This window comes from Chiloscyllium plagiosum, unplaced genomic scaffold, assembly GCF_037043375.1.
Source record: "Chiloscyllium plagiosum isolate Xiang-an unplaced genomic scaffold, Cpla_swu_hap1 HiC_scaffold_35, whole genome shotgun sequence".
Classification (NCBI taxonomy): domain Eukaryota; kingdom Metazoa; phylum Chordata; class Chondrichthyes; order Orectolobiformes; family Hemiscylliidae; genus Chiloscyllium; species Chiloscyllium plagiosum.
The window spans coordinates 24,904,853-24,932,717 of NW_028270173.1; the positions used below are offsets into that span (position 1 = coordinate 24,904,853).

At 43.8% G+C, this 27,865-nt stretch overlaps 1 protein-coding gene across 5 annotated transcripts in view; it reads left to right on the plus strand.

Moving 5' to 3' along the window:
• The window catches only part of LOC122541376 (hepatic and glial cell adhesion molecule), a 35,029-nt gene extending 15,049 nt beyond the window's left edge, over positions 1-19,980 (plus strand). The window contains exons 4-10 of one of the 5 annotated variants that reach the window (XM_087979393.1): positions 4,616-4,744; positions 4,894-4,977; positions 7,370-7,495; positions 9,694-9,792; positions 13,726-13,827; positions 17,358-17,434; positions 18,289-19,980. In XM_087979393.1, coding sequence (XP_087835519.1) covers positions 4,616-4,744; positions 4,894-4,977; positions 7,370-7,495; positions 9,694-9,792; positions 13,726-13,827; positions 17,358-17,434; positions 18,289-18,333 — 662 coding nt within the window. In that variant the 3' untranslated portion in view covers positions 18,334-19,980. Of the gene's footprint in view, positions 1-4,615; positions 4,745-4,893; positions 4,978-7,369; positions 7,496-9,693; positions 9,793-12,117; positions 12,424-13,725; positions 13,828-17,357; positions 17,435-18,285 lie in introns of those variants that run through there. The other 4 variants (XM_087979392.1, XM_087979394.1, XM_087979396.1 and 1 more) reach the window with 4 other exon arrangements.
• The last annotated feature ends 7,885 nt before the right edge of the window (positions 19,981-27,865 follow it).

The following is a 27,865-nucleotide window of genomic DNA, read 5'->3' on the forward strand; positions in this document are numbered from 1 at the left end:
TTCTTTTTCTTAACCAAACCCTCAATTTCTTTAGCCATCCAGCATTCCCTATACCTACCAGCCTTTCCTTTCACCCTGAAAGGAATATACTTTCTCTGGACTTTCATCTCATTTCTGAAGACTTCCCATTTTCCAGCCGTCCCTTTACCTGCGAACATCTGCTCCCAATCAGCTTTTGAAAGTTTTTGCCTAATACTGTCAAAATTGGCCTTTCTCCAATCATGGTCTCTGGCCCCAAAGTGCTCCCCCACTGACACCTCAGTCACCTGTCCCAAGTTATTTCTCAAGTTTGGCACCTTCTCTCCTTGGTACATTCACATACTGAATCAGAAAATGTTCTTGTACATGTTTAACAAATTCCTCTCCATCTAAACCCTTAACACTATGGCAGTCCCAGTCTATGTTTGGAAAGTTAAAAGTCCCTACAACAACCACCCTATTATTCTTACAGATAGCTGAGATCTCCTTACAAATTTGTTTCTCAATTTCCCTCTGACAATAAGGGGTTCTATAATACAATCCCAATAAGATGATCATCCCCTTCATATTTCTCAGTTCTACCCAAATAATGTCCCTGGATGTATTTCCGGGAATATCCTCCCTCAGCACAGCTGTGATGCTATCCCTTATCAAAAATGCCACTCCCCCTCCTCTCTTGCCTCCCTTTCTTTCCTTCCTGTAGCATTTGTATCCTGGAACATTAAGCTGCCAGTCCTGCCCATCCCTGAGCCATGTTTCTGTTATTGCTATTATATCCCAGTCCCATGTTCCTAACTATGCCCTGAGTTCACCTGCCTTCCCTGTTAGGCCTCTTCCATTGAAATAAATGCAGTTTAATTTATTAGTCCTATTTTGTACTTTGCTTTGTCCCTGCCTGCCCTGACCATTTGACTTGCTTCTGTTCTCAACTGTACCAGTCTCCGATTGATCTCTTTCCTCACTATTTCACTGGGTCCCACCCATCACCTTAATAGTTTAAATCCTTCTGAGCAGCTCTAGCAAATTTCCCTGCCAATATATTATCCAATTCAGGTGCAATCCGTCCTTCTTATACAAATCACTTCTACCCCAGAAGAGATTCCAATGATCCAGAAATGTGAACCCTTTTCCCATACACCAGCCCCCTCAGCCATGCATTCATTTGCTCTATCCTCCTATTCCTACCCTCACTAGATCGTAGCACTGAGAGTAATCCAGATATTATTACTCTCGAGGACCTCCTTTTAAAATTCCTGCCTTTCTGTAATCTCCCTTCATAATCTCAACCTTTTCACTTTCTATGTCATTGGTTACAATGTGTCCAATGACCTCTTGCTGGTCCCTTTCCCCTTTGAGAACATTCTGCACCCTCTCTGAGATATCCTTGATCCTGGCACCAGGGAGGCAACGCACCTTTCTGATTTTTCGCTGCTGGCCACAGAAACGTCTGTCTCACTAGAGCATGGGAGGTTGAGGAGTGACCGCAGACATTTATAAAATCATGAGGGGCATAGATGAGATGAATAATAAAGACTTTTTTTTCCATAGAGTAGTAGAGTTAAAAACTAGAAGGCATAATTTTAAGATGAAAGGAGAAATATTTAAAAGGGACCTGAGGGCCAATCTTTTCACACACAGGGTGGTTCATATGTGGAATGAACTGCTGGTGGAAGTGGTGGATGAAGGTACAGTTGCAACATTTGAAAGACATGGGATGAGTACATGAATAGGTAAGGTTTAGAGGGAAATGGGTCAAATGCTGGCAAATGGGACTAGATTTGTTTAGAATATCTCGTCGGCATAGCCGAAGGGTCTGGTTCTGTGCTGTACAATTCTATGACTCTCAGTACATCAATTGACACAATAAATTTATTCAATCTCATCATTGGTCCTGAGGTCTCTCCGTATTGGATACTTACTGAGTTTATATGGTAGGTTTAAGGGAAGAGGGTAAGGAATGTTCATGGCCTGTCATGACTGTTTGGCATAGGGTTACAAAGAGCCATGGGGAGTGGATGGAGCTGGTATCGGTTGGCATAGGTGGGACATTGGCAATGTGGTGCTGTGGTGACGGGGAGTGATGGGGTGAGGGTAGCATTCATTTATCTTTTTATCTTCACATCTTCAAAAAACAAAGTACCTGAGCACCGGGGCCAGACTTTCAGCCATCGCACCTCCCCACCCAGAATCCTCCGAGCTCTTTCTCATGTTGTCTGGCACGGCTCCCATTTTCACCCATCTCTTGGCACAAAAATCCAACCATTTTGGGCGTTTTTCCACAGGTCAGGTTTGTAGGGCTGGGAATTGTTGTAGCTCTGCACTCATGACCCAGGAGCAAAATAAAACAACAGAATTAAGCCCACGATTTCTTGATGCACACCTCTGGCATCTACTGCGAATGTTAACGGAGAAGATCAATGCTTAGGTTCAGATCCTCCTTCAGAATGCAGGCAGGTTGCCCAATACAGGAGATCAGACAATGGTCCATTATGATGCACTGCTGGATTATTGAGTCAAGGTAAGTTATTGTGGTAGCACTGCATCTAAATGTGTGTATTTCACATTGAAACAGAATGGGCCTGTTAGGAAGTGTTCCATTTGCAGCATGCTATCACAAAGCTAGTCCCTTTCTAAAAACTGTTCCTTGGCTCCAGGATTGTCTGTCCTTGATTTTTTTCAGAGAGGTAATAAACCAGGCCGGGCTCCGATCAGTCTGGTTTGGTACAGAGATGAAAAGGATTTTGAGAGGCCTTTTGTTTATATGTAAACAGATGAGACTTCAGGCCAAAGTGGTCATGTTTTAGAAGTCACCTGTATAAAGAAAGGGGCGTGGTCAGCTCTCCAGCTGAGCTGAACAGTTTTAGTTCAGTCTGGAACTGGTTGAAAGTTCAACAGGGAGCTGTGTGGAAACTCTCGGTCTCTTTTCTGCCCTTCAACTTCAACCTGTAAGCGTATTCCATTTATACTGGGTTTTGAAGGGAGTTTGCGTATTGGACTATAGAGAGACATAGAGATGTACAGCATGGAAGCAGACCCATCGGACCAACCCATCCATGCCGACCAGATATCCCAACCCAATCTAGTCCCACCTATCAGCACCCGTCCTATATCCCTCCAAACCCTTCCTATTCATATACCCATCCAAATGCCTCTTAAATGTTGCAATTGTACCAGCCTCCACCACTTCCTACTTCCTCTGGCAGCTCATTCCATACACGTACCACCCTCTGTGTGAAAACGTTGCCCCATATGTCTTGTTTATATCTTTCCCCTCTCACCCTAAACCTATGCCCTCCAGTTCTGGACTCCCTGACCCCAGGGAAAAGACTTTGCCTATTTACCTATCCATGCCAATCATAACTTTGTAAACCTCTATAAGGTCACCCCTCAGCCTCTGACGCTCCAGGGAAAACAGCCCCAGCCTGTTCAGCCTCTCCCTAATGCTCAAATCCTCCAACCCTGGCAACATCCTTGTAGATCCTTTCTGAACCCTTTCAAGTTTCACAACTTCTTTCCAATAGGAAGGAGACCAGAATTGCACGCAATATTCCAACAGTGGCCTAACCAATGTCCTGTACAGCCGCAACATGACCTCCCAACTCCTGTACTCAATACTCTAATCAATAAAGGAAAGCATACCAAACATCTTCTTCACTATCCTATCCACCTGCAACTCCACTTTCAAGGAGCTATGAACCTGCACTCCAAGGTCTCTTTGTTCAGCAACACTCTCTAGGACATTACCATTAAATGTATAAGTCCTGCTAAGATTTGCTTTCCCAAAGCGTTCTCAGCCCATTGGCCCATCTGGTCAAGATCCTGTTGTAATCTGAGGTAACCCTCTTTGCTATCTACTATAACCTCCAATTTTGGTGTCATCAGCAAACTTGCTAACTGTACCTCTTCTGCTCGCATCCAAGTCATTTATGTAAATGACAAAAAGTAGAGAACCCAGCACCGATCCTTGTGGCACTCCACTGGTCACAGGCCTCCATTCTGAAAAACAAATCTCCACCACTACACTCTGTCTTCTACCTTTGAGCCAATTCTGTATCCAAATGCTAGTTCTCCCTGTATTCTATGAGATCTAACCTTGCTAATCAGTCTCCCATGGGGAACCTTGTCGAACGCCCACTTAAGTCCATATAGATCACATCTACCACTCTGCCCTCGTCAATCCTCTTTGTTACTTCCTCAAAAACCTCAATCAAGTTTGTGAGGCATGACTTCCCATGCACAAAGCCATGTTGACTATCCCTAATCAGTCCTTGCTTTCCAAATACATGTACATCCTGTCCCTCAGGATTCCCTTTAAGTCTAGTTGGATCAGTTGAGTTCTGTAGGGGTTTGTTATTCTTTATTCATTATGTAACTTTGTGAATAATTTTTTGTCTGTTTTAAAATCTAGTAGTCAACCTAGCTAACTTACACCAGGTAATTTTCACTGTACACTTACTGAAACAAATTGCAAAGTTATAGTCTGAGCTGCCTGCTTAAGAATGGTCTGAGTGGTCTGGCCTAGTCCATAACAATGCAAATCAATGAGAACTTCAATTTTAAGGCAAGGCAGACCTTGTTTGCAATTTGTAAATTGTTTTCAAAGTTGCATGAGCTAAAAATAAATTTTCTCTTTCAGATGTTCCACTGCTACTCAACTGCGCAAAGGTATTATCCATCGCTGCGCTGGTCACTGCTGTTATTACCTTGATTTGTAAAATAATTGAGTTCTTCATTGAGCTCAAAACGAGAAGTAAGCAGAAGCAAGGTAATGTTGAAGGTTTTCAAAATGTTCTCACATAAGAATAGAGACTGTGAGTCATCGAAATGTGCCTCTTCTTTGCATCGAGTTTTAATTTCAATGTGGGGACGTTACTTGCTCAAGAAATATTGATTGGAATTTGCTGATAATTTCAGGTCTTCAGCTTCATCAAAATCTACTCCAAATCTTGCAGTTCCTTCTTCTTATCGGTGCATTTGGTTGCTGGATCTACACTGAAGGTACAGTATGTTCTCCCGTATCTTTGCTCCTAATTGGTAATTGTATTTCTACGCTAAGATACCTCTGATGGATTCAGTTCCAGAGCAGTCTGTTCCTTGAGGTAAATCTTGGCTGGATTCTAACTTGACGTTCACAAATTGTGCCTCCCACCCCAGTTGCAATCTCTTCCGTCGGCAGAAAATGCAAAAGCATAATTATGTGTCCCAACAGATTCACGAACAGCTTGTTTCCCTGCTGTTATTAAACTTCCCAATGGACCTCTCAAAAGCTGCATTTGGTCTTGTGCACCTTCTCGGCAACCACAAGATTGTATTCCTCACTGTGTTCTATCACCCTGATGCACCTTGTGCGGCATGATCTGACTGTACTGCATGCAAACAAAACTTTTCACTGTACCTAGGTACATGTCACAATTAGTGAGTCTTGAGAAGATTTGTAGCTCAGGTTGAGGTTCTGGATGTAGGTTTGCTCGCTGAGCTGGAAGGTTAATTTTCAGATGTTTCGTCACCATACTAGATAACATCTTCAGTGAGCCTCCAGACGAAGCACTGCTGATGGTTCCTGCTTTCTATTTATATGCATATAAATAGAAAGCAGGAATCATCAGGAATGCTTTGTCCAGAGGCTCACTGAAGATGTTACCTAGTATGGTGACGAAACATTTGAAAATGAACCCTCCAGCTCAGTGAGCAAACCTACATCCATGTGTCACAATAATAAATCAAATCAAATCCAAAAGAAATTGCCAGTTTGTGAGCTTGTGATCAAAAAGTGTACATAATGTCCAGAGCTATGGACCAAGAATTGGAAAATTTGATTAGTGCAGTCAGATCTTGACTGGACTGAGGACATTGGGCTGAATGGTCTGCTTTGTGCTGTAAACATCTGAGTCTCTGAGAATAAACTCATCCAGCTTCTTTCTGCATCTGAGCAGGGTGACATTAGGCAATTAACAGTAAGGTGCCTGTTTTCTGTTCCCTTCTGAGTGAGTCTTAGCAGTAGCTGGGTTATCGCATCTGTACTGTACATTATTGTCCCTAGGGGCTGTTGGATTTGTGTGGTGTGAAATCAGGAATGCTGGTCTGGTGCACAATTGCAGATCCCTTCCCCGTATTGTCCGAGTAGTAAAAGCACACCTGACTCTCCATTAGTCTCTCTGAGTAAGTAATGTACTCAGTGATTTGTCTGGGCTCCAGCCATTGCTCCAGCTGATTCTTTCTCACATTTTTGTTCCACATAAGCCTCACCATGACCCTCTTTACCTTATTCAGTCAAATCTTGCCTATTCGCCTTCACATATTTTAACTGTATTGACACGATTCCCCTCATTGCAAATACTCTTTGGGTAAAGAATTTGCCTCTGAATTTCTACAGGAGTTATTGATTATATTGTATTTATGACTTCAATTTTGTCACCTCCCCACACCCCGCCCCCCCCCCCCCCCCCCCCGTCCTCCCCCCCACTCCCCCCCGCCCGCCACTCAGGGCAACACGGTGACTCAGTGGTTAGCACCGCTGCCTCACAGTGCTAGAGACCCTGGTTTGATTCCAGCTTCGGGCAACTGTCTGTGTGGAGTTTGCACACATTCTCCCTGGGTTTCCTCTTGCAATCCAAAGACGTGCAGGTTAGGGTGAATTGGCCGCGCTAAATTGCCCAAAGTGTTCAGGGATGTGTAGGTTAGGTGCATTAGTCAGGGGAAAATGTAGACTGATGGGTTTAGGTGGGATACCCTTCAGAGGGTCGGTGTGGACTTGTTGGGTCAAAGGGCCTGTTTCCACATTGTAGGGATTCTGTTCTCAGTGGAAACATTGCATTTATCAAAAAGCTTCAGACTTTCCTGATAATTATGACCTTTACATCATGGGTTGTATTTCTTGTGAATTACTTCTGAACCCTCACCAGTGACTCTATCATTGTTTATGAAGTGATTCCAAATGTTGTTCACCCTTCATTCAAAATGTGCTTGATATAACCTCTTCGTTTTTGAATTGACTTCCTCTGGAAATGGAACCCAATGGGCTTATTAACTCGAGTCATTAGTGTAAATGATTGATGGTTCTGTACTCCCTTTGCTACTGCAGTCCATTTAGACTTGTATTTTCCAATCAGCTTGCAGTCTCCTTTTTCCTCCAAAGTTTAACAACATGCTTATCCATTCTGCCACTCACTCTCCAACTCCACGTGTTGGGACCTTAATCATGAGCCATACCAAAATACTTTTGACAATCTGAATGTTCTACCTCTGCATTAGCCTTGATTGTAAAAGTGTCCATAGACAATCATTTGCACGCTGCACATTCTTAATTTGAATGGAGAATTAAATAGAAATGGTTATTATTCCCTAATTTACAAACTGATTTAATTTTGTTCACGTTTCCTTCCCTGAATAGGGCCTACCAAAATCACAGTGATCGTCTTGATGTTTTTATTGCTCCTGTTAGCAGGAGTCGTATCTTCAACTTGGTGCATGATGTTCTATAACACAAAAAAGTTCAGCAAGATCTACATTGCTAAACGTAAGTTCAGGTACAAACTCCATATCTGTATGGCATATATCTGCACAACTACATGTTTGTATAGCAAAACCTTTGTGTAGTGGAGGGTGGGGGGGAATATTAGTGAAATTAGGATTCACAGGCATGGAGGGAGCGTAGAGATTAATGAGGCAGCCTGCTCAATAGATTGGCTCAGACTTGGACCTGATGACCTCCAGAAAACGTTGGATGGTAAGTGGATGATAATTCAGGAAGACCACAAATGTGTGGGTTGGCAGTGCCCAGCATTCGTGGTGTGGAGCTGGAAGAGATACAGTTTCTTCTGAAAACCCTTTGACTGAAATAACTGGAAGGACATTGCACAGTGAGTACTCCCGTCCTGTTTTCTGCATTCTGTAGAAGACCACGTGTTTTTCATTTGACTGGAAACTGAACTGCAAGTCGGAATGCTTTAACTGAAAACCTGAAGTTTGCAACTCGTAAGAAGGAAAACAACTGCTGCACCTTCTTGGGCTGTGCCATACAATATTGCTTTTGGAAGCTTCAAAGGTGGCATTTGAGTCTGAATGGCACAAGCTAAAGAGATTCTGCCTAGAATTAACTTTCTGATTCATTGGGCTACAGAATGTTGAGAAGCTTTAAGTGCCAGAGAGAGAGAGAAAAAACATCCAGCCTGGAGACAGCATTCTCTCTTGGTTTTTTTTTCTCTCTCTCTCTCACTCTTTTCATCTGGGGAAAAAGACAAAAAAACCTCAGAACATTTTGAAGAAAGAATTCTACAAGAAAAGGCCCAAGTTCGCCTGCTCAGCCATCAAATTGAGAAATAACTATCACCAGCCAGTCAGCGGCTTCTCACCATTGTAAACACCAAAGGAATTTGAGAGAGTAAAGATCTTCCACCCTGTAGTCTGGAATTTGATCTTTGAAATGTTGTTCGTCCTTTCTGTATTCTTTTCCACCCATGGTTTATGTGTTAAACTATTTATCTTTGGTCCTCTTCATCACGTTTGAATGTTTATGTGTATTTGGGAGGGGACTTGAAGTAGCTTAAAAATGTGTTCTGGAAAAGCACAGCAGGTCAGGCAGCACCCAAGGAGCAGGAGAATCGACATTTCGGGTATAAGCCCTTCTTCAGGAATGTCGATTCTCCTGCTCCTTGGATGCTACCTGACCTGCTGCGTTCTTCCAGCAACACATTTTTAAGCTCTGATCTCCAGCATCTGCAGTCCTCACTTTCTCCTAGGGACTTGAAGTAGCATAGTTAAGTTGCAATAAAAGGGCAATATTTTCTGTATAATCTTCCTGTTGAAGTTAAGTGTGTTACAATAATTAGAGACATTTTAATTTCTACCGAAGTAACCTGGTGTGGTTTGCTTTTGCGCAGGATATTTGTTTGACAGTCAAATTGGGTTTATGGGTCGCATGGACATTTTTATGTATTAGCATGTTTTGTGACAAATTGTGGAACAGTGATGCACTAATCCCAGTTAGGTCAGGCTGATAGAAATGTCCTGAATGTGTTTTGGATCCACATTTGTGTAATTAGATTGATCCATCATGTATTGCAGGAATTCACCAGGTAAAAGTGAAAATAACCAACAGAGAATGTCCCTGCCCCCTGATGTAGATTATCTAGGCACCCAAAATGTGGTATCTAAGGTGATGATTTTATTCCCAAGGAACAGATCAAGTATACAAATATGTGTCTCCGTGTTTCCAAATACGTTCTGCTGGAAATAGCCCATCCCATGTGCTAGAACCTCCGATCAATAATTTTATGCTCCGACTTAGAATCATGAGTTAGGTCAACCTGTGGTTCTCTGTCTGGAACATCAACTTGCTGCTGTCAGATTTCACTACCTGGTGGTTTAACGGTTTCCTGTGTTCAATATATTAGCCCAAGGTTGGCGGTATAGGTCAGCAGGAGGCCAAAGCAACAGTGAGAGTTTCCCTGGAAAAGCGAATTGAAGAGAGAGATGCACACATCCATATTAGGCCACTGTTTGTCTATCTGCTGATTTTAAGTGATCGCATATCTGGCAGACTGCTCGTGAGGTGCATTTTGTCCTGTCCAATTTTCCTGTTAGCACTAAATTCGGGTGATTCCAAAATCCCAAACAAGAAAATCGTCCTTGTACCTTCCCAAGGCAGACGGATCGGAAGGTGTGTTGTGCGTGTGATGGGTGAGCTCTGTTTGATTCTGTTTGATTTGTTGCCAGCTTACCGTCTGATACAAATGGTTTCTGTGACTCCAGCGAGTGGAATCGTTGTGATCTGTCTGTCGTGCTCGCTGATTGTGGACACAGTGAGAGAAGCTGGTGAGTGTTCAAAGGTGAAACTGGAGCCAATACGTTCACTGCAGATGTACCATACTGTCTGATGGGAGAGCTCATAATGCAGTCATTTTTACCAGGCTTTCCACGGGACGGTGTTCAATCATGAGAAGTTTATAGGGTAGGAGACCATATGGCCCATCCTGTCTGTGCGAGATCAGTCCAAATCAAACCCCACATTCTCACTCTCTCCTCGCTTCCCTGTATCACAGTCTGCTTCAAATATTAACGCCATTCCCCCTGAAAGACTCATCTGGTAAAAGATTCGATGCTTCGAAAACTTCTGAGAGTACAGTTTCAAAATGATGACAGAAATTACAGAGCAGGAACAGACCACTTCAGCTGAACGATCCCATTGCCAGAGCTTACGATCTAGTGGATCTCCAAACCATTCCTCCTCCATCTAAATCTTATTGGCAAAGTGCTCTATTTAACTTCTCCCTCTTAAAAAGTTTCTTCTTACATGTGTCTAAATACTTTCTGTTCACCTCTGGGGTAGATGGGACATTTCCATAGGTCTCCTAGCCTAGAGAGAGGGACATCACTGCTAAGTCATCTTCATACATGTGTGTCAATGCTCACTTCAATGGCTGCATATAGTAATGTGCTTTACCTTCTCTCTGTTCGCTGGTCAGGAAGATTCTGTTGTGTTTCTGATTTGATTTCTTGGTGACTATCTTATAATAATGGCCTTTGAGTTACATCTATCCCACAACAGCAAGCACATCTTCTATGTCTACCCTATCAACACTTGCATTTAATCATTTCTGGTATCCCATCATCAAAATATCAATGGAAAATTGAAGTATGTACTGATTCTATCAATTAAAATTAATAGATAAAAAAATTGCAGCAGCATACGTCAGGATTCACGTAGGATGCTCCCAGTGAGTGTAGCTTTTGCATTTAGACAGAATTCTGAATCATTAAATGTCTCAGCAGTTGTAGTTTTTATCACTGTCACCAGAATTCATAGGTGCATTAATTAAAATGGGTTTTCCTCCACAGTATATTGGATGTTTTTTTTGTGAGGATTACATATTATTCTGCTGTCGTTAAAATCTGGAAATCTGAACAAACAACAAGAAATATGGCATGAACACAGTGGATCTGAGAGCATCTGTGGATGCTGTGTTAATGTTCCAAGACTAATACCATACCAGTTTGGAACTCAGAGGTTTTCCAGCACTTTCTTTATATATCTTACGGTTTGAGATAACCATTATAACTGATGCCACCTAAATTGCTATTTGATAAATGCCTGGTGAGCCTCTACACAAGCCAGTAATGAATGTGCAGTCCATCTAGCTCTGGCAATTTTGTTCTGTATACAACAATAACACATTTAGTACCTATAACATAATAGACATTTAAAGGCTTAGGATGTTGCTACTGCTGTTACTGCCATTTCTTTTAGCTACTCCAACAGGAGATTTGCTGTCCTTATTTTTTTCATTCACTCATGGGTGGTGGGCATTACTGGCTTGGCCAACGTTTATTACCTATCCCTTGTTGCTCTTGAGAAGTTGTGAGGAGCAGCCTTCTTGAACCGCTGCAGTCCATTTGATGCAGGCGGACTCACATGCTAATAGGGAGGGAATTCCAGGATTTTGACCCAGCAACGGTGATATATTTCCAAGCCAGGCTGCTGAATAGCCAAGAGGCCAACTTTCAGGTGGTGGTATTGTTATGTATCTGCTGCCCTCGTCCTTGTACATGGTGATGGTCAGGGATTCGGAGTGTTCTGCCTGAGGTGCCTTGGTGAATTTTTACAGTGCCTTGGTGAATTTCTGCAGTTGTAGATGGTACACACTGCTGCTACTGAGCATTGATGGTGGAGGGAGTGAATGTTTGTGTGTTTCAGGACAATATCATTTGTCCTGAATGATATTCTGCATCTTGAAGCTGCATCCATCCAGACAAGTGGGGACTATTCCATCCCACACTCGACGTGCGTTGCACTGTCTGTTTTGCACCATTTTCCCACATCCACTGTAGTTTCTCTGCAACTGCTCTGTGTTTCCCACCATAACTATTCCCCAGATGGACCCCTCTTTCTAATACTGTTCACTTTGTCCTCAAGGAAACTGAAAAATGGAGCGATGTAGGAAGATGTTAGGTTCGATGTCCAAAATGTTGGTCAAAGGGGTAGGCTTTAAGGGGAGACATAAAGGAAGAAAGGGAGTTTTCGGGAGGGAATTCCAGAGCTTAGAAGTTGAAGGAACAGTCAACATGGGGAGTAATTAAGATCAAAGATCCACTCAAATAGTGCATGCCTTGATTTTCTGCATTTTTGTTGTTGAAGTACAGGAGAAACAAGTGAAGTGGGATGAGAAAACAGTGCTGGCTGAGAGCTGGAGAAACAGTGTGCTGTATCACCTTGGAAGCAACCTTTGGGAAGTCTCGCACAGCCGCACGTTATTTTCGGACAATTAAAGTCAATGATGGGAAAGCAGGAGCAGGAAATAGAAATGGACAACTTTAGGAAGTGAACTTCCAGATGTGCTTAGATTTGTAAAACACAACACCCTGCCTAGTCACTTCAGTAGAGCTGAAAATGTGTTGCTGGAAAGGCGCAGCAAGTCAGGCAGCATCCAAGGAGCAGGAGAATCGACGTTTCGGGCATGAGCCCTTCTTCAGGAATGAGGAAAGTGTGTCCAGCAGGCTAAGATAAAAGGTAGCGAGGAGGGACTTGGGGGAGGGGCATTGGAAATGCGATAGGTGGAAGGAGGTCAAGCTGAGGGTGATAGGCCGGACTGGGGGTCTATGAGCAAAGGCTAAACAGGTTGGGACTCTACTCATTGGAATTTAAAGCAATCAGAGGTGATCTCATTGAAACGTATAGGATTCTTAAGGGGCTTGACAAGGTAAATGCTGAGAGGATGTTTCCCGTCATGAGAGAGTCTCCCACCAGGGGACACAGTCTCAGAATTAAGGGGCATCGACTTAAGTCTGAAATGAGGAAGACCATTTTCTCTGTGTTGTGCGTCTTTGGAATGACTTGCCTCAGAGAGCTATGGTTATTTTTGGTTGAGATAGATTCTTGATCAGTATGAGAACGAGGGGTAATGGAGAAAAAGCTGATGTGAGGAATGTGGAAGCAGAAGTGATCTTTTTTGAACAGTGAAGTGGTTGAAGAGGGTGAACAGCCTCCTGCTATTCCTATTTAGAACATAGAACATTACAGCGCAGTACAGGCCCTTCAGCCCACGATGTTGTGCCGCCCTGTCATACTAATCTGAAGCCCATCCCACCTACACTATTCCATGTACGTCCATATGCCTGTCCAATGACGACTTAAATGCACATAAATTTGGCGAATCTACTACCGATGCAGGCAAAGCATTCCATACCCTTACTACTCTCTGAGTAAAGAAACTACCTCTGACATCTGTCTTATACCTATCTCCCTTCACTTTAATGTTGTGTCCCCTCATGTTTGCCGTCCCCATACTTGGAAAAAGGCTCTCCCTGTCCACCCTATTCGTTGAACCCTTATTCGAAGCACTTTGCCATACCATTGTCACTAGGAATCCTCTGATTATCGTGTATGTCTCTATTAAGTCACCTCCCAACCTTCTTCTCTCTAATGAGGACAGCCTCAAGGCCCTCAGCCTTTCCTCGTACGACATTCCTTCCATACCAGGCAACATCCTAGTAAATCTCCTCTGCACCCTTTCCAAAGCTTCCACATCCTTCTTATAATGTGGTGACCAGAACAGTACACAATACTCCAAGTGTGGCCATACCAGAGCTTTCCTGGTTCTGGAACTCAATCCCTCTATTAATAAAGGGGAATTAGGAATTAAGGATTCCTAGTGACAATGGTATGGCAAAGTGCTTCGAATAAGGGTTCAACTAATTTGTATACTTTTAATAATTGCAGTCCATGCATGTCTGTGATTATATCTAATATAGGTAACAGGTGTGAGCCAGCAGCCAAGCACCAATCAAGTTTAATTCGTGCCTCGGCAGTCCTGTTATTTTTACTTCTGATATGCATTGTATTTTACATCAGAGGTAAGTAATGTGACTGAAGCTACTGATTGTTTCAAATGTGTTGCAGCTGATACAAAAGGGGTCGCTTGCTACTTCTAGCAGACATGGTTTTTGCCAGAGCGGGTAGAGTGTGATTCACATGGGGCAGAAAACCAATCTCAGCAAGAACCATTTGTGTCCCATTCATACAGACCCTGTTTTGAGTGTTGTGAAGGGGTAGGCCTGCAGGGTGAAATTTGCAAGTGGATGAAGTAGGTAGAAACTCTCTTGAAGCACAGATGAATTCTGTTTAACTCTCAGCCTTGGAAGTTCTTTAAATCTCCTGCTCTTGAAAGCTAAAGGAGAAAAATGTTGTGGCTGCAGCTGTCAATAATTGTTTTAAAAGAAAAACTGCTGGGTTATTTTGATTGAGGGCATCTCTTCCTGCAATAATTGTTAATATTTCCCGAAGAAGGGACTACTTGCAGCTGAGAGGCAATGTTGATATGAATATGTGAATGAACAGCAGAATTAGGACACTCAGCCCATTTAAAAAGATCGTGACTGATCTGAGTGTAAGCTCCTAAAATCCACATTCCCGCCTACTGCCAATTAACGAGCATCCCTTGTTTAGCAAGAATCCATCTATCTCTGTCTTAAATAAAACATTGCAAGACTCTGCTTTCAGCATCTTTGAGGAAGAGAGCTCCAAAGACCGATGGCCTGCCAACAGAAAAAAAAAGTTGCCTCATCTCTGTCTTTAATAGGAAAACCCTTATTTTTACACAGAGCTCCCTAGTTCTCTATTCTTCCACAAGAGGAAATATCCTCTGCACGTCCACCTGAGCAAGTACTCTCAGGGTCTTATATGGTTTTATACAAGTTCTTCTGCGTTTCTTCTATGTTAGAGAGGTGAAAGCGTACTGGTGTTTTTATGGGACTGTGAATCCAGGGATCCAGGTTAACAGACTGGGGACGTGGGTTCTAATGTCTCCACAAGCTGTGCAATTTGAATTAAAGACACAGCCTGGAATTAAAAACTCAAATTTTAAAAAAATTCCACCTGATTCACAAATGTCCTTGAAGGATAGAAATCTGCTGGCTGGCTCACAAGTGACTCCAAATAAACAGCAAGAGGTTGACTCTTAACTGGCCTAGCAAGCCTCTCGGTTATTGAGTCGTAGAGACCCTTCAGTCCAACTCGTCCATGCCGACCAGATATCCCAACCATATCCAGTCCCACCCACCAGCACCCGGCCCATATCCCTCTAAACCCTTCCTATTCATATACCCATCAAGATGCCTTTTAAATGTTGCAATTGTACCAGCCTCCACCACTTCCTGTGGCAGCTCATTCCATGTGAAAAAGTTGCCCCTTAGGTCTCTTTTATATCTTTCTTCTCTCACCCTAAACCTATGCCCTCTAGTTCTGGATTCCCCCAACCCAGGGAAAAAAATTTGTCTATTTATTCCATCCATGTCCCTCATGATTTTATAAATCTCTAAAAGGTCACCCCTCAGCCTCTGATGCTCCAGGGAAAACAGCCCCAGCCTATCCAACCTCTCCCTATAGCTCAAATCCTCCAAATCTGGCAACATCCTGGTAAATCTTTTCTGAACTCTTTCAAGTTTCACAACATCCTTCCAGTAGGAAGGAGACCAGAAATGCATGCAATATTCCAACAATGGCCTAACCAATGTCCTGTACAGCCGCAACATGACCTCCCGACTCCTGTACTCAATACTCTGACCAATAAAGGAAAGCATACTAAACACCTTCTTCACTATCCTATCTACCTGCGACTCCACTTTCAAGGAGCTATGAACCTGTACTCCAAGGTCTCTTTGTTCAGCAACACTTAAATGTATAAGCCCTGCTCAGATTTGCTTTCGCAAAATGCAGCACATTGCATTTATCTGAATTAAACTTCATTCGGCCACTTCTCAGCCCATTGGCCCATCTGGTCAAGATCCTGTTGTCATGTGAGGTAACCCTCTTCGCTGTCCACTAAACCTCCAATTTTGGTGTCATCAGCAAACTTACTAACTGTACCTCTTATGCTCGCATCCAAGTCATTTATATACATGATGAAAAGTAGAGGACCCAGCACCAATCCTTGTGGCACTCCACTGGTCACAGGCCTCCAGTCTGAAAAACAACCCTCTACCACCACCCTCTGTCTTCTACCTTTGAGCCAGTTCTGTATCCAAATGGCTAGTTCTCCCTGTATTCCATGAGTTCTAACCTTGCTAACCAGTCTCCCATGGGGAACCCAGTTATATGAAACTGCTAAAAAGTTTTAGCAAGGAATGAAATCAGACAGACCACTTTGGACTGACTGAAGCACTTTCAACGGATCTAATCTTTTGGGTGTTTCTTGAGTACTTCTGACAAAAGTCGTATTTTGTTTTCAAGCTATGCTCATCAGGACAGTTCGCAAGAATACCAATTCATGGGGCGGCTAACCATAGATTAATACACAGGGCCCTGCCCTTTGCAGTTAGAAAAAGTGTGGGTGTGCATTGCCCTTGTTTGAACTTAGCAAAATCGCTGGGAACCATTTGCTGGTCTGTTTCTCAGGGAAATGCTTTGACCAATCAGAGTTATCCAACCTGGTTTAAAATTTAAGCAAAACTCAGCCATTAACTGTCAATCGTAACTAATTGTTAATGCCTCTACCAATCAGAGCCAATCAGCACTTTCCCTCTCATGCAGTGTAAATGCTGGTTTTCCAGGTCCAGGCAGCGGGCAGTGGAGGGACATCGACTGCTAGGGCTGACCGCCTGCCCCTCTTCTGCGGTTATGTTAGAGCCCGGCTGTCCCTGGAGAAGGAGCACATGGTGTCCACCAACACCCTAGAGTTGTTCAGGGAGAGGTGGGCACAGCAGGGAGTGGAGTGATTCCCCCTCCAACCTCCATTTTGATTTAATCCCTGCCCTCCCCTTCACTGTTTGATCAGGCAGCATTGCCCTTTCTGTGAAGGGCACTGCTTGTCACTGGCCACTTGGGTGTTTCCTTTCAAAAGCAAAGGAAAAGAAAATGCTGGTTTTCCCCTTGACCTTCTTACAAATTGTAAACGAAAGATAAAAAGAGTCGAAGGCATGAGTTTTTTTTTCTCAACAGTGCTCAAATTGTGTACTACCAAATGACTGTTTCCAATGTCTCTGTGAAATTGATTTGTCTGCCACTTCAGCAGAGCCGGGATAATAAGCAGGTTCGTAATGTATTGGAGCAAACCACTGCAGATGCTGGAATCTGTACTAAAAGTAACAAATGCTGGAGATCGCAGCAGGTCAGGCAACATCCACGGAGAGAGAGCAAGCCAACATTTCAAGTCAATATGACTCTTCGTCAGAGCTCCAGCACCAGCTCTGTTCAGGTTATTAATATAATGGGCGCGGTAGTTTTATCTGAGCCATTCATCATTGCTAGGCTGTGTGGTAAAGTCTGATGCAGAAAATGTTTTGGAAGAGAAGTTCCAGATGATATTCCAAACATCTGTCTGGTAAAAATCTTTGCCAAAGTCATCTTTCTCCTGCAACATAATGCATTGTATGTTTCCCATGAACAGACGGGAAATGGAGGAATTGGATTACAAGGAACCCATCTGCAAGTAACACTGGAAGAGAACCTGATGAACATGGTAAAGTAAGTACCAGTGTCGCATACGTGTTAGAAATGCAACCTTTGCTAACAACCTTCATGTAACCTGTCGTTCACACAGAGATGGAGTTGGAAAATTCTGCTTTATTTCACTCTGTGACAGGTTTCAGTATCTCCTCAGCAAAACACATTCCACTTGCTGCAAGTGGAATCATATGGTCCTCGTGATACACACATTGACGAGGTTACCTATCCTCTGCTATGTTGTGTCTAGTACTAGAGTAAAACCAGCCCAAATCTCTTCTAGGCTGAAAGCGCACGGTTGAATTAATATCGTGTCTGAAAATGATCTGTTGGAGACAAATTGAACTTTAGACTTCCTGCAGTGCAGGAGCAAGCCATTTTGGCACGTTGAGTCCACATCCATCTTCGGAAAAGTGTCCCATCCAAGCCTCCCCCCAACCATATAATCCTGCATTTTCTCTGGCCAATCCACCTACCCCTGCACTTCTTTTGAATTGTGGGAGAAACCCCACACAGACAGGGGGAGCATGTGCAAACTCCACACAGGCAGTCACCCAAGGATGGAATTGATCCAAGCCACCCCAAAGAAGATTAGAAAATGATTGAAATTGCTGTGTAAAATGCCTTATAATGCTACATGATACACTTTAAACATGTTTGATAATACCAGACTAGGAAAGCTGTCTTTTTTTTAAAAAATCATGACTAAAACTTGCAGGTGTTAAGATGGAAATAATTCAACTGAGAATACTTTTTAATAAAATGCAAATTCATGTTATCAATTTTTGCTAATTGTTTACTCAATTTTTGTACCTTTAGTAAAGCTAATTGCTGGTCACAGACAACTCAATTTACATTTCTTTTCCCTTTAGCAGTTGAACGAGCCATTCTTAAAACATACTGACGATGAGCTAACATAAACGCAGAAATGATGAACTGGATCTAATCTGGAAATGATCTAATCTGCTGCCATTGAAGCATTTCAGAGTCTTACATTTCAGAGTCTGAATACCTTGGGACCAGGAGCACCTGGCTTAATGTTTTCCGCCCTTTAATTTTGAAAGGGGGAGAGTTACAGTTTTGTTTGTACTTTTGATGAGTTCAGAAACACACAGTTATGGGTTGGATATGACATTCTCAGGTTTAAACAACATTTTGAAACAGGAAGTGGGAATTAAGTGGTAATAGTTAGTGGCAATCTATTCCTAAACAAGAATTATCTGACTAGGTGTGAGGGGCTGGCATGTGGGTAGCTTGTAGGAAAATGGCAAGTGAATTGCTTAAAATTAATATCACATTTACTGCTTCCTTCCTGTGCACTTTTCACTTCCTGCCATTTTTTCCTGCCCAACACATTGTTGTTCTTTTGCTTTTAATGCTTGGATCCCAGGGTTTGTCCCATTTCAGTTACCTGTCCTTTTCAATCAACTGTCCCCTTTCTCCCATTGGTAGCAATCCTGCTGGGTGTATTGAGTGCCCACCTTCCAGTGCTGCTGTTCAGACAATCTCAGTCCCTCCCACCTCCCAGACTCAGTGGGAGAAACTGCCCAACCTTTTAGCTTTTGCCTCGGGAAACACTAGTTCAATCACTTGTCAGGTCTTTATCATTGACGTGATTTCGTGATTCGATTATGTCATCAGATTATACCCCTTTGTTTCTTGAAGATATGGTTTTAATGAAGTGCTGAGAGGTTGGAAGTGTGCAAATTATACTGAGACAAGACAAAATGGGTGGCATGGTGGTTCAGTGGTCAGCACTGCTGCCTCACAGCGCCAGAGACCCGGGGTCAATTCCCGCCTCGGGAGACTGTCTGTGTGGGTTTCCTCCGGGTGCTCCAGTTTCCTCCCACAGTCCAAAGATGTGCAGGTTAGGGTGAATTGGCCGTGCTAAATTACCCATAGTGTTAGGGACATTAGTCAGAAGGGAATGGGGTCTGGGTGGGTTACACTTCGGAGGGTGGACTTGTTGGGCAAAATGGCCTGTTTCCTACTGTAGGGATTCTAATCCTAAAAATACTTTAAAATGCTTCCACAGTGATAGTCAAAATTCAAATGAATTGCCTTCGGTGGGGATAGTGCCAAAAAGAAACTTCCTACAATCGGAGACAGCCCATCACAACTTACCACAATTTGAGGGAGACATAAACAACTGTCATCCCAGGTTAAAACCTCACCCCTCAAGGTTAATGCAAGGTGTGTGTGTGTGTGTGTGTGTGTGTGTGTGTGTGTGTGTGTGTGTGTGTGTGTGTGTGTGTGTGTGTGTGTGTGTGTGTGTGTGTGTGTGTGTGTGTGTGTGTGTGTGTGTGTGTGTGTGTGAAGATGTTTTTCACTAGGTTTTTGCAGTTAATAAATTTGCACTTTGCCTCAACAAACCTTGTTGATTGACTCCTTATTGATCATAGCAAACACTTACATCTTCAGTTGGAGAGAGGAGAGAGGTATAGCCTCATGTGAAAATCTTGTGTGACCAATGGAGGAGGTTACCAAGGGGAACCAGTTCACCCCTTCTCACCCAGTTGTTAAAATTAGCAGTTTTTGTCCCACTCTCCCCACCAACACCCTGAATCCAACCCCCCCCCACACACCCCCATACCTTGCCCTGCAATGGGAAAAGATGTAAAACCTGCCTGCCTACCATCCCCCTCAGCTCCATCCATGGCCCCAAACAGTCCTTCCAGGTGAGACAGAGGTTCACCTGCCTCTCCTCCAACCAAGGTTACTGCATCAGCTGCTCCCATGTGGTCTTCTCTACACTGGGGAGACCAAACATAACTTAGGGTACGGCTCACCAAGTATCTCAGCTCCCAGTCACTGCCCATTTTCATTCCCCTTTCTGACAGACCATCCTTGACCTCCTCCATTGCCACAACAAACCACACTGCAAATTGGAGGAACAATACCTCATCTTCCACTTGGGCAGCCTACAGCCTGGAGAATTCAAAATGGAGTTCTCCAATTTCAAATAACCCATTCCCCCGACTCCCTCCAAACCCCTTCCACTCCCTGCCACCAACTAGATTCATTCCTCCCATTGACCAACTAGGTCATACACTCCACCTGGCTTCACCACCCTGACCCCGCCACACCCCTTTATCTGCAGCTCCCCCCACACCCACCCCTAGTCCTGAAGAAGGGTTACACCCAAAACATTGACTTCTCCACCTCCTGAAGCTGCCTGGCTTGCTGTGTTCTTCCAGCTTCCTGCTTGTCTACTTTGACAGAAGCCAGGCAACAATCGACAACAACTTACCCTTTCCTGAACTTCCAGAGCACGATGGCTCTGGTTAGCACTGCTGCTTCCCAGCACCAAGGACCCGGTTCGATTCCAGCCAGGGCAACTGTCTGTGTGGAGTTAGCATGAGCTCCCAGTGTCTGTGTGAGTTTCCTCTCTCTCTGTTAGTTAAAGTGAATGGGTCAATAACTCAGTCAGAGCGCTGAATGAATGAATAAATATTGGAACCTCAATACAATGATCAGACCGCAAAGAAGAAACATTAGCAGCCAGCTTCAGGATTAACCCTTAGATTTAGAATGGGCTGGAATTGTAAAATAGCTGTAGCAACACAATGTAGCCACTAGGTGGCTCCAGAAATAAATCTCTGAATACATTCTCATACAAATTTCAACTCTGGGGCAGTGTGGTGGCTCAGTGGTCAGCACTGCTGCCTCACAGTACCAGGGTCCCGGGTTCAATTCCAGCCTTGGGCTACTGTCTGTGCGGAGTTTGCACAATCTCCCTGTGTCTGCTTGGGTTTTCTCCCACAGTCCAAAGCTGTGCAGGTCAGGTGAATTGGCCATTCTAAATTGCCCATAGTGTTAGGTACATCAGTCATTCCTGAAGAAGGGCTTAGGCCCGAAATGTCAATTCTCCTGCTCCTCGGATGCTGCCTGGCCTGCTGTGTTTTTCCAGTATCACATTTTTCAACTCTGGTCTCCAGCATCTGCAGTCCTCACTTTCTCCTTGCATTCGTCAGAGGGAAATAGATCTGGGTGTGTTACTCTTCGGAGGGTCGGTGTGGACTTGTTGGGCCGAAAGGCCTGTTTCCACACTGTAGGGAATCTAATCTCTAATCAAATAATACCTTAGGAAATCGGAACAGAGGGAGGCTATTCAGCCCCTTGAGCCTGCTCTGCCATTCAACAAAAGCATGGTGGATTTCACATTCCTCATCTCCATTTTCCTGTGTTATCCCCATAACCATTGATTCGCTAACTCAACAATAACCTATCTCAGCCTTATATATACATATATGTATGTGTGTGTATATATATATATATATATATATATACACACATACACAAAGACTCTGCCCCCACAGCAGTCTGTGGCAAGGAGTTCCAGAGACTCTTAACCCACTGAGAGAAAAAAAATTCCTCTTCACCTCAGTCTTTAAGTGATGTGCCTTTACTCTGAGACTATGTTCCCTGGTCCTCAACTGCCCCCAAGAGGGGAAATGTCCTCTCAGCATTTACCTGTCAGGCTCCTTAAGAATCCTATCTGTTTCAATTAGGTCCCCTCACATTCTTCAAAACCCCACACAGAGGGGGTTCACCAGGGTGTTGCCTGGAATGGAGGGTTCTAGCTATGAGGAGAGGTTGAGTGGAATATGATTATTTTCATTGGAAAGAAGGAGGTTGAGGGGGGATCTGATTGAGGCCTACAAAATCATGAGAGGTGTAGACAGCAAGACAGGCCAGAGTGGGGGACTCAAATACGAGGGGTCATGAGTTCAAAGTGAGGGGGGAAAAGTTTAGGGGAGTTATGTGTGGAAAGTTCTTCTCGCAGAGGGTGGTGGGTGCCTGGAATGCGTTGCCAGTGAAGGTGGGAGGGGCGAGAACGATAGCGCCATTTAAGACGTATCTAGACAGATACATGAATGGGCAGGGAGCAAAGGGATACAGATCCTTAGAAAATAGGCAACAGGTTTAGACAGAGGATCTGGATTGGTACAGGCTTGGAGGGCCGAAGGGCCTGTTCCTGTGCTGTAATGTTCTTTGTTTGTTCCAGTGGGTAGAGTCCCAATCTATTTAGCCTTTGCTCAGAAGGCAACACTCCATCCTGGTAAACCTTGTCTGATCTACCTCGAATGAAATGATATCTTTCCTTAAATAAAGGGATCAAAATTTCTCACAGTACTCCAGATGTCTTCTCATCAGCATCTTGTACGGTTGCAGTAAGACTTCCCTATTATTATACTCCAACTCCCTTGAAATAAGAGCTAGTGTTCCATTAGCCCTCCTGCTTACCTGCTCTCCCCGTGTGTTAGTTTCTGTGTTTCATGCATAATTCAGCACTCAGTAAAATTCAGTTCACTCTGTCAATGTTTAATTTTGAATGTCCATGTTTTAGTAAAAATTCACAAAGAACTCTATTTCGAAATTGTCTTACTCTTCCAGACCTTTGGGGATCTCAGAAGATTTTCTTTCACTCTGTTGTTGTGAATGATATTTGCACTGTAGGACCTCACTATAGCTCCTCCTTCTAATGCCAAGATAGCTATCGGCAGGATATTATTAATTTGGAGAAGGTGCAGCAAGGATTTACAAGGATGTTGCCAGACTGGGAATGGTTTGAGTTATAAAGAAAGGCTGGATAAAAGAGGCCTTTTTTTTCACTGGAATGTAGTGTCCAGGAATGTGCAGGCCAGGTGGATTATCCATGGTGGGATTTTGAGGATAGTGTAGGAGCTGGGGTATGGGTGAAATGCTGTTTGGAGGGTCAGTGCAGGATCAATAGGCTGAATAGCCTCTTTCTGCACTCTAACGATTTTATGATCTATGTGGGAGTCACTGCCTTGGCCATCATTTATTGTTAATTGTTGCAATAGGTCTAGAGCCACATATAAAGCAGACCAGCTAAGGGTGGCAGATTTTCTCCCCTAAAAGACATTGGTGAACCAGATTGGTTTTGCCAGCAAGGTTTGGGTGGGAGAAGTTGCACATTCTGTACAGGATGAGAATGACATTCCCTCACAAGGGAAAGTCTGCAGTCCTTGCCCACCCCAGTATATGCCCCTAAGCCATAACCACTAAAATAGATAAAGGGTGATCTCACCAGTGTGAATGAAACAGCATAGGTTGTGAAGAGAGCGAGAGAGAGAGAGAGAGAAAGGGGATAAACCTCTTGAGTTTGCTGTGACTCATCATTGCACTATTAGATTTCTTCCCTTGGTTTGCCAATAAAATGAAATAAGTTGGAAACTGTCATCAGTGTGTTGCAGTCACAACATTGATCTGTCTAAATTTCTGTCTGCACTCTCGTTTATATGTTTGTGCCAGGATTAACATTCCAATAAGCACCAAGACATCGTTTGACGGTGATAATGTCATAGAATCATGGAGCGTGGAGACAGACCCTTTGGTCCAACCATATCCCCAAACCAAACTAGTCCCACTTGCCTGCATTTGGCCCATATCCTTCCAAACCTTTCCTGTTCATGTACTTATCCGAACACATTTTAAATGTTATAACTGTCCCTACATCCATCACTTCCTCTGACAGTTCATTCCACATACTAACCACTCTCTTTGTGAAAAACTTGATCCTCATGTCCATTTTAAACCGTTCTCCTCTCACCTTAAAAATGTGCCCCCTAGGTTTGAAATCCCCTACCCTAGGGAATAGAACCCTGCTTTACACCTTATTTATACCCCTCATGATTTTGTAAACCCCTCTACCTGCGACACTCCAGTGAAAAAGGTCCCAGCCTATCCAGGCCTATCTTTTTGACTCAAATCTTCCATTCCCAACAATATCCTTGTAAATCTTTTCTGAATTCTAATTTAATACCCTTCCAATAGCAGGGTAACCAGAACTGCTTACAGTATTCCAGAAGAGATCTCAGCAACCTCAATGTGATGTTTCAACCCCCACACTAAAAGGTCTGTTCAATAAAGGCAAGCATGCTAAATGCCTTCTTACCTAACCTGTCTACATAGAACATAGAAAAATACAGCGCAGTTCAGGCCCCTTGGCCCTCGATGTTGCGCCGATCCAAGCCCACCTAACCTACACTAGCCCACTATCCTCCATATGCCTATCCAATGCCCGTTTAAATTCCCATAAAGAGGGAGAGTCCACCACTGCTACTGGCAGGGCATTCCATGAACTCACGACTCGCTGAGTAAAGAATCTACCCCTAACATCTGTCCTATACCTACCACCCCTTAATTTAAAGCTATGCCCCCTCGTAATAACTGACTCCATACATAGAAAAAGGTTCTCATGGTCAACCCTATCTAAACCCCTAATCATCTTGTACACCTCTATCAAGTCACCCCTAAACCTTCTTTTCTCCAATGAATACAGCCCCAAGTGCCTCAGCCTTTCCTCATACGATCTTCCTACCATACCAGGCAACATCCTGGTAAACCTCCTCTGCACCCGTTCCAGTGCCTCCACATCCTTCCTATAGTATGGCGACCAAAACTGCACACAATACTCCAGATGCGGCCGCACCAGAGTCTTATACAACGGCAACATGACCTCAGGGCTCCGGAACTCAATTCCTCTACCAATAAAAGCCAGTACGCCATATGCCTTCTTCACCGCACTATTTACCTGGGTGGCAACTTTCAGAGATCTGTGTACATGGACACCAAGATCCCTCTGCTCATCCACACTACCAAGTATCCGACCATTAGCCCAGTACCCCATCTTTTTGTTACTCTTACCAAAGTGAATCACCTCACACTTACCTACATTGAACTCCATTTGCCACCTTTCTGCCGAGCTCTGCAACTTATCTATATCCCGCTGTAACCTGACACATCCTTCCTCACTGTCAACAACTCCACCGACTTTCGTATCATCCGCAAACTTGCTCACCCAACCTTCTAGCCCCTCCTACAGGTCATTTATAAAAATGACAAACAGCAATGGTCCCAAAACAGATCCTTGCGGAACACCACTAGTAACTCTGTCTTCTTCCAGCCAGCCAATTCCTAATCCAAACCTCCAACTCACCCTCAATGCCATACCTCCGTATGTTTTGCAGTAGCCTACCATGGGGAACCTTATCAAATGCCTTACTAAAATCCATATACACCACATCTACCGCTTTACCCTCGTCTACCTCCTTAGTCACCTTCTCAATGAATTCAATAAGGTTTGTGAGGCACGACCTGCCCTCCACAAAAACATGCTGACTATCCTTGATCACATTATTCCTATCCAGATGTTCATAAATCCTATCCCTTACAATTCTCTCTAAGATTTTGCCCACAACAGAAGTGAGACTCACCGGCCTATAGTTACTATGGTTATCCCTACTCCCCTTCTTGAACAAGGGAACCACATTTGCTATCCTCCAGTCTACTGGCACTATTCCTGTAGACAACGAGGACATAAAAATCAAGGCCAATGGCTCTGCAACCTCCTTCCTTGCTTCCCAGAGAATCCTAGGATAAATGCCATCAGGCCCAGGGGACTTATCTATTTTCACCCTTTCCAGAATTTCCAACACCTCTTCCCCACATACCTCAAAGCCATCCATTCTAATTAATTGTGACTCAATATTCACATCGGCAACAATGTCCTGTTCCTGAGTGAATACTGACGAAAAGTATTCATTCAGTGTCTCCCCAATCTCTTCAGCCTCCACACGCAACTTCCCACTACTATCTTTGACTGGACCTATTCCTACCCTAGTCATTCTTTTATTCCTGACATACCTATAGAAAGCCTTAGGGTTTTCCCTACTCCTACCAACTAAGGACTTTTCATGTCCCCTCCTTGCTGCTCTTAGCTCTCTCTTCAGATCCTTCCTGGCTACCCTATAACTCTCAATCGCCACAATTGAACCTTCACGCCTCATCTTTTCATAGGCCGCCCTCTTCCATTTAACAAGGGATTCCAATTCCTTATTAAACCACAGCTCCCTCACACAACCCTTTCCTCCCTGCCTGACAGGTACATACTTACCAAGGACACTCAATAGTTGCTCCTTGAACAAGCTCCACATATCAATTGTGCCCATGCCTTGAAGCCTACTTTTCCAAGCCACGCATCCTAGGTCGTGCCTCACCGCATCATAATTTCCCTCCCCCAGCTATAACTCTTGCCCTGCAGTTCACACTTATCCCTCTCCATCACTAGAGTAAATGTCACCGAATTGTGGTCACTGTCCCTAAAGTGCTCACCTACCTCCAATTCTAACACCTGGCCTGGTTCATTACCCAGAACCAAATCCATATGGCCTCACTTCTTGTTGGCCTGTCTACATATTGTGTCAGGAAACCCTCCTGCACACATTGGATAAACACCGACCCATCTAACGAACTCGAGCTATAGCTTTCCCAGTCAATATCTGGAAAGTTAAAGTCCCCCATAACAACCACCCTATTACTTTCACTCTTCTCCTGAATCATCCTCGCAATCCTTTCTTCTACATCTCTAGGACTATTAGGAGGCCTGTAGAAAACTCCTAACAGGGTGACCTCACCTTTCCTATTCCTAACCTCAGCCCAAACTACCTCAGATGGCGAGTCTTCATCCATCGTCCTTTCCACCGCTGTAATACTGTAATACATGTGACACAAATTTTAAAGAATTATGTACCTGAACCCCTAGGACCCTTTGGTCTACAACATTACCCAGGGCCCTACATTAATTGTATAACTCGTGCCCTCGTCCATCTTATCAAAATGCAATACCCCAGAATTATCCAAATTAAACTTTGGTTAGACCGCACTTGGAATACTGCGTCCAGTTCTGGTCGCCCTATTATAGGAAAGATGTGGATGCTTTGGGGAGGGTTCAGAGGAGGTTTACCAGGATGCTGCCCAGACTGGAGGGCTTATCTTATGAAGAGAGGTTGACTGAGCTCGGACTTTTTTCATTGGAGAAAAGGAGGAGGAGGAGAGGGGACCTAATTGAGGTATACAAGATAATGAGAGGCATAGATAGAGTCGATAGCCAGAGACTATTTCCCAGGGCAGAAATGGCTAGCATGAGGGGTCATAGTTTTAAGCTGGTTGGAGGAAAGTATAGAGGGGATGTCAGAGGCGGGTTCTTTACACAGAGAGTTGTGAGAGCATGGAATGCATTGCCAGCAGCAGTTGTGGAAGCGAGGTCATTGGGGACATTGAAGAGACTGCTGGACATGCATATGGTCACAGAAATTTGAGGGTGCATACATGAGGATCAATGGTCGGCACAACATCGTGGGTTGAAGGGCCTGTTCTGTGCTGTACTGTTCTATGTTCTACGTTCTATGTTCTAAACTCCATCTACCGGTCCTTAGCCCAATAACTCAATTGATCAAGACCTTCTCCACTGTCCACTAGATCAACAATTTTCATGTCATTCACAAACTTACTAACCATGTCTCCTAAGTTCTCATCCAAATTGTTCATTTCAATGACAAACAAGAGTGGACCCAATACCGATCACTGTGGAACACCGCTGGTCACAGGCCTTCAGTCTGAACAATAACCTTTCATCATCATCCT